General features: G+C 38.0%; 1 protein-coding gene across 1 annotated transcript; it reads left to right on the top strand.

The window, feature by feature from the left end:
* Nucleotides 1-727: 727 nt before the first annotated feature.
* On the top strand, nucleotides 728-15213 carry c19h12orf56 (chromosome 19 C12orf56 homolog). Its single transcript, XM_053650821.1, has 14 exons — nucleotides 728-1041; nucleotides 3717-3906; nucleotides 4463-4517; nucleotides 8836-9034; nucleotides 10920-10993; nucleotides 11105-11249; nucleotides 11603-11691; nucleotides 12090-12179; nucleotides 12334-12421; nucleotides 12551-12625; nucleotides 12746-12823; nucleotides 12917-12970; nucleotides 13077-13204; nucleotides 14555-15213. Exons 1-14 carry the CDS (start codon nucleotides 790-792, stop codon nucleotides 14667-14669), a joined length of 1632 nt encoding a protein of 543 aa, XP_053506796.1. The 5' UTR covers nucleotides 728-789; the 3' UTR covers nucleotides 14670-15213.
* Nucleotides 15214-16573: the final 1360 nt, after the last annotated feature.

A 16573-nucleotide genomic window follows, 5' to 3' on the forward strand; every position in this document is an offset into this window, starting at 1 on the left:
CCCAGGGAGCATCGGGCATAAGGCGGGGTACACCCTGGACAGGGTGCCAATCCATCGCAGGATACAATCACATACACACTCACACACCCATTCATACCCTACGGACACTTTAGACACGCCAATCAGCCTACCATGCATGTCTTTGGACTGGGTGAGGAAACCAGAGTACCCAGAGGAAACCCCCACAGCACGGGGAGAACATGCAAACTCCACACACACACAGGCCCACGGTGGGAATCGAACCCCTGACCCTGGAGGTGTGAGGCCACTCACAGGAGGTGTGTTAATTAATTAATTAAAATAATAATAATAATAATAATAATAATAATAATAATAATAATAATAAATAAAAACTTACTAAAAAATAAAAAAGAGAAGCTGGTTGTGGTATCTGCACATTTTGCACATAATGAATTTTCAAATGCTTGATTTTACATCCACAAGATGGCGCCACTGTTCCTGTAGTCCAAGTGCGTGCAACTCGGAAAGAATTTTAATTATACTTTGTACACCATTCAAATGTACGTTTTGATATGTTTGTTTATTTCACATTATATTTCTGTGTGTGTGTGTCCTGAGTTATGAGAGACACTTTAGGGACAGCAGTATTCAGTGTGTGTCCCTACAGAGCAGTGTACAGTCTTTCAGAGTAGAGGTCCGTGTAAAACTCGGTGATGCGGTGTATTTCTGTGTGTGTGTGTGGGGGGGGGGGGGAAACACACAGTAAATGAGCTGAGCTGTGTGGGAGTAGATTATAGTCGGGTGTAGGAGCTGACTCAGGTGTTCTCCATGGCCAGTCCCGTCTCGGACACTCCTCTCTGTCGGCGCAACAGCAAACTGGAGACGTTTCTGAAGAGAACTGCTCAGCGGGACGTGTACGAGCGGGTCCGGTACTACGAGGCGTGTGTAGTCGTGTCACAGGAACTCGACAAGGTGTTCATGCACGCTGTGCTCACCGACGACTCCATTTACCTGACCGAGTTTCACCCACGCACACTCCACAGGGCTCTCCACTTCAGTGTGATTGTGCACATCGAGCTGGTAAGTGCAACAGTCCCACAGAATAGGGCAAATAAAACTATGTTCAGCTCACACTCAGAAATAAAAGTCCTACTGCTGCTGGTTGCTGGGGTGGTTCTGTCAGAGGGCATCTTCAGTGTGATTTTGTTGTTGTTGTTGTTGTACTTTTAGTATGTTTTCCCCACTAGGAAGATACTGTACATGCCCCTGCTGGGCTAAAAAACCCAAACATTAAAAACCATCACAGTTTTTTTTTTTTTTTAATTGGTTTCTACTACAAATGCCATTAAAGCCATTAACATTACCATTATTGGTCTTTAGTGGTATCCACTAGACATAACATGCCACCAGTAGAAGGCAACAAATGACCCATAGAGGAGACCAACAGGGACCATTACAGTTTCCATTAAAACCAATACAATTCTCATTATAACCATTAAAACTATTACAATTTCTATGAGGGATATTGTTTTGTTTTGTTTTGTTTTTTCAGCTGGGGTGAGTTTACTAGTTTTAACTAGCTTTTTAGACTAAAACTTCAGTCGTCCTTAAGGAATGACTAATGAATCATTAATTACTAATCAATTAACATTTGATTAATAGTTTACACAGTAATTATTAAAGATTATAACTTATTTCTTTTAAAAAAAAAAGTTGTTGTTGGTCATGGAACCACTGGATTATTGACATATTTACAAAATAATGACATAAAGATTGGTTATGGATGGAATAACACACCGTTCTTTCGATCTCCAAGAAGAGAGTCTAAAACGAAGTAGACGTGTGCAGGCGGGACAAGCAATGTTGATCAGTGATTGGTCGTTAGGAACAGGTACATACTAAAGGCACAAACATGTACTAGTGATGGAAGCACACCAAGCAACAAGGAAAAGAACAGGTTGATACGTCTTTTTGAAGTGCAGTGCTGAACGTGTGGGCTAAGTCCCAAACTGAATCAAAGGCCTGCTTGAATGCAAAAAAAAAAAACTGAATCTGAATATTATTGTTTTGAATTTGTATCAGCGTATCTGAAATTGAATTTTAATCTGAAATTGAATTTCATGGTTTGCAAAAAGAGCAATCTGAAATCTGAAACTGAATTTCATGCTTATATTGTTTATACAGTACGCATGTATGTTTGAAATTCAAAAAAGGATCAGTTTCAACGGCTTTTTTATTTTATTTCAATCGCACCCCCTGAAATTCAGCTTCGATTTCAAGTTCAAACTTCAATTTCAGATGGTATGATACAAATTTAAAAATAACAACTTTCAAATTACGATTTTTGCATTTAAATTCTAATTTCTCTTTAGCAAATGCCATAGCTCCCTATGGGGTCCCTTAGGGACATGAATATAGTGTACCTAAAAATAATTGAATGGTACATAATTGGACCTTAAAGACGACTGATGTTGTACTCTAAAAGCCAATTAAAGGTACACCACATGTACCATCCCAGGTAAATGATACATACTAAAGGAACAAATGATGTACCCTTGATGGTACCACCTGAGCAACAAGGTAAAATAACCTATAGTTTAGTAAATGGATGTTATGTTAAGACCTTCTTCTGTAAACGAGCAGTACAATTTTTCAAGGCCAAAATTAAGTATATGGTGAGCATGAATTATTATGACATTGCCACAAATTACAGAAAGGTGTTGTTCAAAGCATCTTAATATAAATTAATATTACCCTATTTTATACATTTAATCAATGGACCACCTAAATAGACTATCAGGGACCACCCTTTCCTTCATTTAATTTCTAGTTAAAATTGGCATTAAATACAAATTATTCATTTTTGAGCATCAGGCAAAATGCAGAATGCATAATATTAACAGAAAAATGCACTGAAGCCTCAACAACTATGTAAATGACTATTAGTTCCATGTTTCTTGTAAACACCTCCAAAGTTGAGTCTTAGTCGTTGGTTGCATTTTCCAGTTCTGGTGACCCAAGTGATCCCAAACACATTCAATGATGTCGCGATCTGGGCTCTGAGGTGGCCAGTCCATTGTTCTGAGAACACCAGGAGCTTCTTTGTTTGATAAATATGTCTTGGTGTATCATAGCCGTGTGCTTGGGGTCATTATTATGCTGTAGAATGAAATTCTTCCCAATCGGCATTCCTGATGCCTTCAATCGAAAACAACTCACCAACTCCAGATGTGGTTATACTGTATATCCTCACACTTACACTGATGCTCCACCATGCTTGTGTGAGTCTTTCATTGATTCAGTGGTGTACAAACTGCCTTCTGTTACTTCCAAAGATTTCAAATTTAGACCTATCAGTCCATGAACCCACACACATGCACCCTGTTTCTTTATATCTTTTTATACAATTTCGAAACTCTTATTTTTTCACTTATTATCCTATGACTTCCCTCTTCCTTATGCAAGTGGATTATCTTGAATCTAATCTCCTCTGAAAACTCTCCCTTAGACATTTTAGATGCACATGAGAAAGAAATTTGCGTGGTTTATTTCCAGTATGGAAAATTGAATGAATGAAAGGGTGGTCTCTTACTTTTCTTACATCTAGTGTGTATTCACCCAGTCCCGCGCAATGTTCCCGGGATAGACTCTGGATACATGATAACCTTGACCATGATAAAGTGCTTGCTGAAGATGAATGAATGAATGAATGAATGAATGAATGAATGACATAAATTATGAGACTATACCTACAGATCAATGATCTACCAGACTTCCTCAGTGGCAAAGACCAAGAGCAGTCACTTCATATACGTGTTGTGCATACACATGCAAAGGATGTTGGGAAACATGGCTCAAGAAACAATGGGTCTGCCCTGACCAAGCCTCAGTTTGTTGCCACACCCTGTCAACAAGACAACTATGAACACAGCTGCTCTCTGGAGGGTAAGACAGCAGGCTTTAGCAGAGAGGTTTTGTCAAATTTATTAAATATTTGTAACCTGCCACAAATGAAGGACATGATCAAATGGCTTTAATGCATATACTAAACTAATGCAATGGCAAATACAGCATTTCTCCCTGTGCTTTTATAACTGCTGTGTGATATATCCATGTAATCTCATTAATCAAGGTGCTGATCATTAGATTTATCATATCCCATTGGCATGTCATACACCCATTTAATCTTGTTATCAAAGTTGCTGACCATTACAGTTAGAGCATGTACAGTACATTTCAATACACAGTATAATTCTGACAGCTACTAAGCCAGGGTTTGTTCATAATTTCTGTTACCTTTTAGTCCTGTTTACATAACATTACTGTAAGTACCCCCCAATAAAACCCCCAAATTAATTGTTATTTATTTTATATGTTCACATTTGCTCATTTTAGGAAGGGTGACAATAATTATGACTGTAGGCCAGTAATAAAGTACAAAATATTAGGAAAATATGAATAGTTTTTATCTATACCAATGATCTATTCCAATCTCACACAGGAATCAGCAGGGTTCAGCAGGATGCTGACGGGAGAAGGTCTCCATCTTGGAATAGGTATGGTCTTCACTCGCTAAGTCTTCAACTCCCAGTCACACACTCATTGGGTGATTCCATGATTGGGGTGCCATTCAAAAATGTGTTAACCCATTCAGGCAAGAATATCTCGTGTTTTACGAGGTTTCTTCGCTGGCAATCCCTGACTTTTAGCATTGCATGCTTACCCAATCTATAATTTGGGTAACAGTGATGGATTTTAAGTGTGAGAACATACTTTTCTTCTTCCTCTTCACTTCCACTTTATTTATCCCCAAAGGGCAATTGGTTAACCATCTCCCCAGATCTTCAGGAAATTCCTGTTGAGCTTGTGACTTGTGGAATCTTCCAAATATTTCATAAGTGTATTCTTATGGGTTAATGTGTTCAGGTAACGGGGTTGATGTAATGTTTGAGACTAATTTTTCAGTAGCTATAAAATATAATTTGTGATGTTTTAAACACAAACACATTTAAGTATCTGAATTCTTTTATCTCAATAGTGCAGTTTAACTCAGAAGTGCAGCTTTATAAGTGCTGTAGATTTTTTCTTATTAATGTTCTTTATCTGTTATTTATCTGGAACATGCACATAGCTTGTTCTGAAGGACACTTTAACTACGTTTAAAGTGCCTTTTACTATTACTTTGAAGCACTCAATCTCTCACTCGGTCAGTCCTCAATACTGTAATGATGCACAACATTTGCCAATCAACAAACCCGTCCCCTCTCCGACAACCACAGCGACTTTCTGTTGTTCTGCTTGCTTATCACCACCTCACATGTTTTTACTGATTGACTTGTGTACAATCGCTTGAAAGAACAAGCCTGATCACAACAATGTGTGTCATCGGCCTGCTTTAGCTGCTTACGGAGACAGGATTTAAACCCGCAGCTTTTGACTTTGAATAATAATACAGCGATCAAGATAGGATTAATTCTGTAGCTGACGCAGAGCCATATTAATCTGACTGGGCCTAAGTACAGTCAGTCAGTACAGTTCCTAATGTAATGTGTGTCATGATTAGCTATTTAATTAAAGACCAACTATCCACCAACTACTGTAAATACAATGTAGAGGTTTAATGTTGCTGCTTGGAAACGAAACTGAGAAACCAAAACTGTTCCACGCAAACAGACCAACAGAAGGTTAGTGTTATCATTGTGTTGTTGTTTTTTTGTCCTAAATTCAAATTGTAGGATTTACTCTCAGGCTTCGTCTCTTTCTCTGTCGCTGTACATGTGCTGAGGGAGACTGTACTGCTTTATGGTTGTTGTACAAGCATAGCCGGGTTTTTCACAACTGTTTATTACCAGCTCTGACCCCCCGTTGGGAGGCAGAGCATCAGAAGGGGAGGGTGAATGTTGGCCTGGAGACAAAGACATGAAGGGTGTTTGTGGTGCAAGTAGGCAGTAGAGAAAAGCTGAGTAGAAAAAGAATACAGGATGATTAAGGAGATAAAGGAGATTATTAGTATACACACGTGTGTGTGTGTATTCTAACATATATATATATATATATATATATATATATATATATATATATATATATATATATATATACATATCACTGCCTGGACTTCGTATTTAATTTAACTTAATTACAATGTAATTACCTGCACAGGGTCTTGTTTGACGTGGGTGATAAAGCTGAGAGCAGCAAGGAGAGAGAAGAAGAAGAGAGAAGAGAAGAGTAGCTTGGTCAAGTTACCGATGACTTTTTAATGAGTGCAGTGTGATAGTACAATATAGTCGGCTTCATAAGGTGATCCTGTTTCTATTGCTAGTGCTATTATGTCTCCTCATGTTTCACTTGTTTTTAACTCATTAATAGGAAATTCAGTTAATATGAGTTTATCATTTTATTCAATCCACTCATATCAGTGAGACCCAATCTCACATTTTGAACATGCATATATCTCCAGGAAAAAAAAACAGCATCTAACTAACTAACTACATTGGTCTTTTGAATTGCATGAATCTGCTACAAATTTACTACATGCACTCTAGCCATTAATATGTAGGTTCAGATGTACTGTAATTTGGAAACAATGATACAGTGGATTTAAAAAGTCTACACACCCCTGAGTAAAATAGCAAGTTTTTGTGAGGCGGAAAAAACTGAAACCAAGGTAAGGCATGTCAGATGTTTTCCCACATTTAATGTGATGCAGCAACCAACCAAATTCAAGTGAAAAACAATAAAAACTTTTTAAGGGAAAAAAAAAATTATCCAATCACATTCAAACTCATGTTCAAAAATAATTATCATACACCTGTCATCAGTGAAGTGATTCTGATGAACTCCAAATAAAGATCACCCATTTCTGTACAATTTTCTTGACATCATCTTCCTGCTGAAGCCAAAGACCTTACAAAGCATGTACAGGATTTCATTGTCAGTGGTACTGATTGAGAGAAGGGTACAAAAGAATATCCAAAACATTTGATGTAGCATGGAACACCATGAAGGCCATCATCAACAATTGGAGAATACATTACCAAGAGCAGTATTCCCCTCCAAAACTAATGAAAGGACAAGAAGAAAACTTATCAGGGAGGCTGCCAAGAGCTCTACAGCAACATTAAAGCAGCTGCAGGAATATCTGGCAAGTACTGATTACTCAGCATGTGACAACAATCTGTCATATTCTGCACATGTCTGGGCTATGGGGTAGGGTGGCTAGAGGGAAGCCATTTGTCACGAAAAAGAAAAAATACCCAAGCCTGCCTAAATCACCCCAAACCATGTGGAATATTTGTTATGGTCTGAAGTAGTACATAGTAGAACTTTTTGGGCATAATTCTAAAAGATATGTTTGGTGCAAAAACAAGACACCCAAACAACACCAAACCCACAGTGTAACATGGTGGTGGCAGCATCATGCTATGGAGCTGCTTTTCTTCAGCTAGGACTGGGGCTCAAAATATAGAGAGAATCATGTATAGCTTCAAATACCAATCTATTTTGGCGCAAAACCTGCTGGCCTCTGTTAGACAGATGAAGATGAAGAAAATGTTCACCTTCCAGCACAATAATGACCCAAGCACAAGTCATTCAAGTCAACTAAGGAATGGCTACAGAAGAAGAAGTTCAAAGTTTTGGAATGGTCCAGTCAGAGTCCAGATCTAAATCCTATTGAAAACCTGTGGAATGACTTGAAGAGGGCTGTGTACAGGAGATTCCCTCGCAGTTTGATAGATCTGGAGCATTTTTGCAAGGAAGAGTGGAATAAAATTGCCAAATCAAGATGTGCTAAGTTGGTAGACTCTTACCCAAAAACACTGAGTGCTGTATTACAAGCAAGAAGAAGCTTTAACACAGTTTTAGTTAGCACTTATTTAATCAGGGTAATTTGTATTTTTAAGTTTTGCATTGTTATTGGTTGCTATATCACATAAAAAAGGTGGAAAAGAACTGGCATGATTTTTCTTGTTTTTATTTTTTAACTCACAAAAAAACTGCAGTTTTAACAAAGGTGTGTAGATGGTATATATCCACTGATTATGACATACCACACTGGGAAAAAGTCATTCTCTTACCATCTTTTAATGTCATTTTCACAGTTCCTAGGGCACAAAGTGAAGCAGGAAGTCCTCAACAATAAAAAAGCCTTGCTTGCCACAGTAGTGCTCGCTCACCTCAGTTCCCCTGTGTCTATCTGTGTTTATAGTTGAGATGAGTTGCGGAGTGCATGGGTATGATTAGCACTTTGATTCACAAGTGTTTTGTCTCATTCCACCCTGGGGAGGCCATTAGCTCCAGATTAACATATGTGTGTAGAGCTTGTCACCATCACCAAGGATAGGAAGCAGTCGCTGGGAGATGGAGAGAAGGCTAGAGAACATTTTAGAGGGGTAGAATAAAGTGTTCCATGAATATGCAACTTGGTATCCTCCTGTCATCCCAAATAACTAATCAGGTAGCTAGCCATTAAAAAAATCTTGCTCATTTATGGATATCATGTCATCCAGTACTATTGGACATGTTGGTCCAAAACTGTGATGCTTATTTAGTGATGATGCTAACTGAGTTCATTCATAATCCTCCCTGTTTCTTTACAGAAGTGCAGTGTTTTTGGGTATTGGGTTATTACTTCACTGCATAATAAGGTTTGAAACTATGATCAGTGTTCATTTATAGTTAGTACTCTCTCACATATAGCTTTAGACAGCATGAAAAAATCAAAGTATGAATTGAAAACCTTATTTGCAGTGAATTGGAAATAATATACATATGATTTCAGTATTCATGTCTATGGTCCTTATTGCCTGCTAGGTGTACTTGGCTGTTGCACTGAATATCCTACACTTAGTGTTCACTGCATCCATATTTCAGAGACGGCAGAGATGGATGCAAATGCAAAAGAAAGAGTAAGAGCTCTGTTCTGGCCAGAATGAAAAAAGGAGTAGCTGGGGAAAAAGAGAAAAAAATTGAGGAAGAAGAGAAGAAAGAGGCTGAGCTTCATCTGTATGCTGTGATGCTCACATCACAAATATATGTTCACCTGCAAAGATCCTGGAACAGTTATATCATGGTAAGAGATACCAAGGCGGATCATTACGTCGGTTTAAGTTGTTTTAATGAATAAATTTGTGTTTAGGATTATCTCTATCCCAATACAACCCACTCACATTGTAGTGGGCGTCTGGTTAGTGAGTGGTGGTTACAGCTGTTTACCAAACACATATACATTCTTGTTTCCCAGTCATGACCTGTGTGGCTGATCTGCTAGAATAAATAACAACTCCCAAGAAAGTTCACATACTTTTTCATAGTATATAGCATAATAATAAAATATCATACTTTCAGTTTGCTATTTCTTATACTACACATGATTAATCAGGACACTGTTGGGTTGCTGTGTGTAGAGTATCATGACTCTGTGTTTAGCTGCTGGTGAGCAGGGAGATGGGAAATGTCAGGGGTGTGAGCCCCCTGCTGGGCAAACAATACACACCTCTCCACAATAACACTGGTACAGAGATAAAATGGACAGCACAACTAAAGCTTTTTTGATAGCAAAACACCATTATACAACTGCCACAATATAATATAAAATTTAACCCTAGTAGGCTAGGTAAAATAATAAATAAATAAAAAGCTCATTCTTAAAGCCCTGAATGTCTACTATCATATAAGCCAATAACCATTACTGTGGAGTGTGACATCACAAATAAATTCATAAAACACAGGCACCCAGAAAACAGGCGGAAATTTAAAAAAAAAAATAAAAAATGGCCTGTGGTAAAGAGAGATAATGGCCCAGCAGTGTCAGCTTGAACCCCTGACCCTCTGATTAGTAACACAGAGGCTTAACCACTGAGCCAACACTTATCATGTTTATTCCATTAGTAGTGAATTGAAAGTACACTTTAAGTGGTTTAAAGCTAGCTATTCCATCAGATATCACATAAATCTAGCACTCTGGGTTGAATTCCTCTGAAACACAAGAAACTGAGACACTGCTCATGTAACTTCATAAGATGGGAGAATGTTGTGATTAACAAGTGAAGGTGAAAGGACATCTGTAAGCCTACCATCTCTAAGATCTGAACATCTCACACCCACAGACACAATATTTTTCCACTGCATTGCTTAGGAAGCCACAAGCTAGCTTTAAAACCTAACTTTTGTTTACTGTTTCGTTTCGTGACTTTTATTTATACAGACAAAAGTGCTGCACAGTAAAATCAGATGAATATCAATTTGGGTAGATGCAGATCAAAACCTCTTCTCAGGTTACAATTTTAAAATGTGTGTTAATATTTATTCTGAACAAATTGTTTAATACTGGATTCAAACTACCACTGAAAAAGAACTAATTGTTTACTTGGCATCTAGTGTACTTCCCTTCAAGTACACTTAAAAAGGTAAATATATGAAAAGTAAAATAGTGCACTTCCTTTATATATACTGTACATATATACATAGATACATACAGTGCAAAAAACATCATCTTAGCAAGTGAAAATATCTTGAATATAGTACAATTTATTTAGTATTTCCTGTTATAATATTATAATTAAACAAAAATATAAGATTATTAAACACATGCATTTTAACTCATTTCAAGCTTGTTCTATGGGCAGTCAATTTTGATCATTTATTTCTAGAAAAAATCAAAACGATCTGCCAAAAGGTTAAGAAAATCTACAGGTTGAAATTGTCTAGAAAAAAAGTCTAGAAATAGGTTTGATAATCTTATATTTGGTTTATTGTATTCTTATGATCGGAAATAACTAGATCAATATACAAGATATTTTCACGTTCACGTTTTTATACTGTACATGTACATTAGTGTGATTGTAGAGAATTTGAGGTATACCTGTATATGAGGAATAAGTTTAGTTAGAAATCAGAAAAAAAAGAGTAAGTCTAACCCAATTCAACAGAAATGTCCATCTAATGTGCTATCACAGAGATCCACACTGATGCTGAGGACATGCACCGTGTCGTCCTCCCCCTCGTCCAAGAAACACCAACACAAAATCAGGTAGCAGCGTGTTTCCCTGCTTCACTCTGTGCCATACTCATTCCAGCACTCATATCCGCACGACTATTTTGTTTGTTTACGTTTATGTTTATTTCCCTTCTTTATTTGTAGCTGGGAGCGGACGTGCCACCTGTTCAGTCAGCTGAGTGGGGAGCTGTTACAGGACGAGCTCAGCTTGGAGAGTTTGTACCTGCTGCTTCAGGAGCTCTGTACCGCTGCACATCACAACCCCGCCGTCAAAACACTCTTCTGGAGGGTACGACATCAGCCCCTAGGAGTGGATGGTTTTACTACACACATCACACTGGGTGTAGAAGATAGACAAGCGAGGGAACATGTTTGATAGCCATATTTATTATGAAATGGCCTGAGCAAATCCTTCACACTTTGCATCAGTTTCATTTACAAGATGTTTCTGACATCTAAAATAGGTTCTGGAGTACTTAATTGCCCAGGGCGAGGATGATAGGCTTTGCATCTTTTATTCTTTTCAAATAAGATTTCCATTTTGCTTAAGGTGCTAGTAGTGTGATGAAGTGATAACATACTTAATTTTTGTATTTACATTTTGTGTGTGTGTGTGTGTGTGTGTGTGTGTGTGTGGTACAGTCACCTGAGCTCTATCCATTCCTGGTGAAGACGCTGGCTAAAAGCTTGCAGCTCTCTCAGGACAGACTACATACTGCTGACAGACTACTGTGAGTCTGCTTCACCTGTTACACGATTAATACTGTGAGAATCGTCCAGTAGTACTCAGGAGGCTGAATTAGTTACGGTCCGACACTGTGCACGACTCGATAATCCCCTTAGGTCCAGGAGGACGTTCCGTGGTCTGCAATCTGTTCTACAAAATGATAAGGGGATGAAAGAGGTCCTGTCATCCCTCTTCGGATCACTATTTAGCAATGAAAGGCGCATTTAAATTTGTAGCAAATTGTACAGTTTTTCAAAGTAAAGATTTATATAAAATATAACCTAATATTACTGATCTGTACTTATACAGCATATAGAATTATTAGCAGTGACTCATGTTGACTCGAACAGAACACCATAATCACATAACTGATGAGCTACAATGCTGTGTGTCGGCCTCCAGGCTTTCCATGTTAGTGGTTCAGACCATGAGCCTGATGTTTGGTGAGACGGAGAAAGGACCTGCTCGATTTAAGATACTACCATCCATGCAGTGAGTAACCTCAGATTTTATCACTGGACACTGACTATAGAATATTGTAGTTAGGTATATGTATATATACATAACTACAATACAACTATATATATATATATATATATATATATATATATATATATATATATGAGGCACCTTTAATGTGTTCAAGGGGAAGCGTGACAGCAGCCTTGCTCTTGGCTTTAGTGTGTGATCCAGAGCTAAAGACTCATAATTGCAATTCTCCATCTCACACAGAGGTAAGACAGGACACTTATCTTCTTTTTTAAAAATATTTGTAATACTGTTATACTCTGACTCTGCAGACTCTGAGTGCCATTTTCAACTGTCTGTGTGTGTGTGTGTGTGTGTGTGTGTGTGTCTCACAGCTACATGTCTTACAAGCAGAGTATCTGGATGCAGCATCTGTTCTGCTTTTTGAGGTGGTGATGTTCTGCCAGAAAGTAAGTTATGCCATCACACATTTAAACACTCCTCATTTGTAATGCTGTGATTATATGTATATAACCCTAGTACATTAATCCATGCACTGATACGGCCTTCCTGATTTGTTTTTTTTAAAGACGAGTCGCATCCCGAATGTAGAACACTTTCTGACTGTGGCCTGGGTTTTTCAAACACTTAAAGCCCATCCTTTCTTTGTAAGTCTCTTCGACACTTTTCGCTTTTTTTCATTCTGGAAGTAAAACTAGTTATTCATTAGATTCACTGACTTTTGGTCTATCTGTGTTTAGCTCCTGTTTATGGGTTATCAGGCCCAGCGTGTGGTTCTGGCACTGTCATTTTTGGTAAATAGATGATGATGGATACTAATATATACTAGACTGTGGTTCTTTTGGGAAAAGCAGTTTGAATACCAGAGTGATCCATGCTTATTTTGTTATGTTGAAACAGTCTGAGTCTCCCTTGAGCCCATTCCAGGCTGTCCTCCTGTACCAGCGGTGCTACCTGCTCCTGACCTGCATGCAGCACAACACCTGTGTGAACTCCTACATTATTACAGAACTCAAAGAGGAGTTCAGGTAAGAACGACTGTTGAGGCTGGCTGGTCTTATAAGATGGCGTTCAGGCTATTCCAAGCCTAGATGAGCAAATGTAGGCTGATATACAGGATGTAGATATAAATGTTGAACTGTCTAGTCATGTGTTTTGTTAATTGATCAGAAAATCGACCATTTTACACCAAGCTCTTCATATGAGTACTAGTGAAACTGAAGATGCATCAAAGCCATCAAAATCATTTATTGAAACTTGTATCAAAATAAGATTTTCACATGATCAATGAGATCCAATGCTTCAAACTTCTCCAAAGATACTGAAAGGAGTTTGACTGTTTCAGATTATCATACTGCACCATTTTAATGACCAGATAATCACGAGATCACAATTAACTGCAAAAAAAAAAAATCTGTTTGAGTAGTGACTGTACTGTCCTGTGTTGTTAACACACGTTTGCATGTGCACTTTATGTAAAAATGTGTAGATCTTATCTAGCTCTGTGCCGTCTCATGTGGTTAGTGTGTTGTTTTATGTAGCACCGTGGTCAAGGAGGAACGTTGTTTTGTTTCAATGTGTACTGTTCCAGATGTAGGTGGAAATGAAAAGTAAAGTCAACTTAAACTTGAACCATTTTAAGGATCTGATAATCAGAAGATCATAATTAACACACTTGTCCATCAGCTTTTGGTGCACTTGCAGATAGATGACATGGTGGGCAACAGTTTTCCCGCCAATTCAATACGCAATTATTTTGACTGATCAACTTTATTCTGTGATGAAACATCTCTATCGTGCTTTGGGGGTTTCCTCTGGGTAATCCGGTTTTTTCCCCAGTCCAAAAACATGCGCTGTAGGTTGATTGACATTTCCAAACTGTCCGTGGTGTGTGTGTGTGCGACGGTGCCCTGCAATGATTTGGCAGCCAGAAAAGTAGTACAGAAAATGATGGATGGATGGAGATTTTGAACTGCCGTGTTACACAATGCTCTCCACCACCATCAAAAGGCCATATCTTTTAGTAAAATGGCGTACAATCCTCAAGCACAGTTCCTGAGACTTGTAGAATCTATGCCATGATGCACTGAAGCTGTTCTGACAGCTAATGGTGATTAAACAACAGATTAATAACATACTTCATGTTGGTTTGTCCTTTAATTTTTCACCTGTAAAATTTTATATGAAATCAATGAAGTTTTTTTATGTCTTGACTTTACAGCTGTTGTAATGTCCACAAACCACCAGATGTCACTCTACTCTTTGTTTTTCACTCTTAGTTCTTGATAACGAATTATTCATTTAGGAGATTTGAAATATGTTTATGGAGTTTATTGAGTGACTTCTTCTAACATTTCACATACTGTTTCTTTTTTTAGGTATTATGTGAGAAAATCAGGGCTAGAGGACAAGCTTCCCTCCCACTATCCCATTAGTAGGCCAGCACAGCATCTCCTTTCCCAGCTGCTCAGCCTGGTGCTCGACAAGCCCTGAACTATGAACCTTTGTTAATCATGAGTACTGTTTACAGCCATCTGTCTCACAAAAACATTTGTACAAATATCCTGTAAGCCCTGAATAAATTGGTGTTTTTCTTTTTTTATCTTATTAACTGATGACCATGGATCCATAACTGGTGCATTATGTGCTTTGCCAATTGTGGGGAATAAGTAGTAGGGCAGAGTAATTTAAGGTCTCTCATACTGTGTGAAGAAAGCTAGAATAACACTTTTTTCACAAGGATACTCTGACCAGGATAAGCGTTGTCGATAAGAGTGAAGAGCTTTTGTTGTCGAACTGCAACAGCAACATCAACACAATTAAACATAGTCTGTGTTCATACAGGATGTGTTTTAGGCCTACGTTGTGTATATAAAGGAAATATTTACTTCTAATTGTTTGCTTCTGTGACTCCAAGATCATTTGCTAAAGTTTATATTCATTCAGGTATTCTGTTTCATATTATGCATGGCCTGTTCTACCTAGGCTCTTTCTAAAGATGCAGTTTCAATTCAGTTAAATTTTCACAAAGCAGGTTTACAAAATGTATACATTCCGAATTTAAATTTGACATTTATGAATTTATCCCTAATGAGCAAGCCAGAGGCGACTATGGCGAGGAAAATCTCCCTCAGACGACATGAGGAAGAAACCTTGAGAGGAACCAGACTCAAAGGGGAACGCTTCCTCATCTGGGTGACACCGGATAGTGCAATTATAAATAAATCCCTTCTATAACTGTGTACTACATGGTCAGAAAGTGTAATTGTGTAACTGTTCACTGATGGAGACTTGTGTGCATTTCAGTCCTAAAGCTATCATAGCAATTGCAATCCTAAGCCATGGTAGCAAAACTGTTCATATCAATTGCAGTCCAAAGCCATCTTCATGGTTTTTAAGTGGTACCATCCACAGTAATCTCACTGATCTTTAGGCTGTCCATATAGTGCCATCCTCAGTAGCAGTGAATGGTTTCCAAGTGATAAGAACTCCAACAAGAAGTAGTTTTTAATTTCTTGCGTTTGAGAGCAAACTAGTGAAAACTTACTGAAGTTACTGAAGCTGATCTTCAAGTTTGCAATAAACATCTGAGTCTGAAGATCAACACTCGTCTCCTGGTTTCTGACTCATTTTTGCCCAAATTTCACAATAATATACTGTATACAGTCCCCTCCAAAACTATTGGAATGGCAAAGCCAATTAATTATTTGCACTTTACACCCAATACATTTGGGTTTGAGATCAAATGATAGATATAAGACAAGAGTTTAGGATTTCAACTTTTATTTCCTGCTATTTACATCTAGATTTGTTAAACAACAACAACAAAAAAACTTTTGTTTCGGATCACACAATTCTTAGGCGAGCAAAAGTACAGGAAATCTTTTTATTAAAGTAAATAACGTTTAATATTTGGTTGCATATCCCTTGCTTGCAATAACTGCATCAAGTCTGCGACTCATTGGCATCAAATTGTTGGTTTCTTCATTTGTGATGCTTTTCCAGGCTTTTACAGCAGCCTCTTTCAGTTGTTGTTTGTTTCGGGGGGTTTCTCCCATCAGTCTCCTCTTCAGGAGGTGAAATACTGCTCAACTGGGTTAAGGTCTGGTGATTGACTTAACCAGTCTCAAACCTGCTGCTACCATCTTGAGTTACATCATCAATAAAGATTAGTGAGACTGTTCCTGAAGCAGTCATGCAAGCCCAAGCCATGACACTACCTCCACCATGCTTCACTGATGAGCTTCTATGTTTTGCATCATGATCAGATACTTTTTTTCTCCACACTTTGGACTTTCCATCACTTTGGTTCCAGAACTTTTGTGACTCTATATTTCTTTCTGAATTCCAATCTAGCTTTCCAATTCTTACTGCTGATGAGTGTTTTGTATCTTGTG

The sequence above is a fragment of the Ictalurus furcatus genome, chromosome 19 (genome assembly GCF_023375685.1).
Source record: "Ictalurus furcatus strain D&B chromosome 19, Billie_1.0, whole genome shotgun sequence".
NCBI classification, from domain to species: domain Eukaryota; kingdom Metazoa; phylum Chordata; class Actinopteri; order Siluriformes; family Ictaluridae; genus Ictalurus; species Ictalurus furcatus.

Excerpts from the sequence above, each read along its gene's own strand:
- c19h12orf56 (XM_053650821.1), top strand. The coding sequence starts at position 790 with ATGGCCAGTCCCGTCTCGGACACTCCTCTCTGTCGGCGCAACAGCAAA. Across the intron at positions 11,692-12,089 it reads CATACTGCTGACAGACTACT|GCTTTCCATGTTAGTGGTTC; the intron begins GTGAGTCTGCTT and ends GTCGGCCTCCAG. Across the intron at positions 12,824-12,916 it reads TTAAAGCCCATCCTTTCTTT|CTCCTGTTTATGGGTTATCA; the intron begins GTAAGTCTCTTC and ends ATCTGTGTTTAG.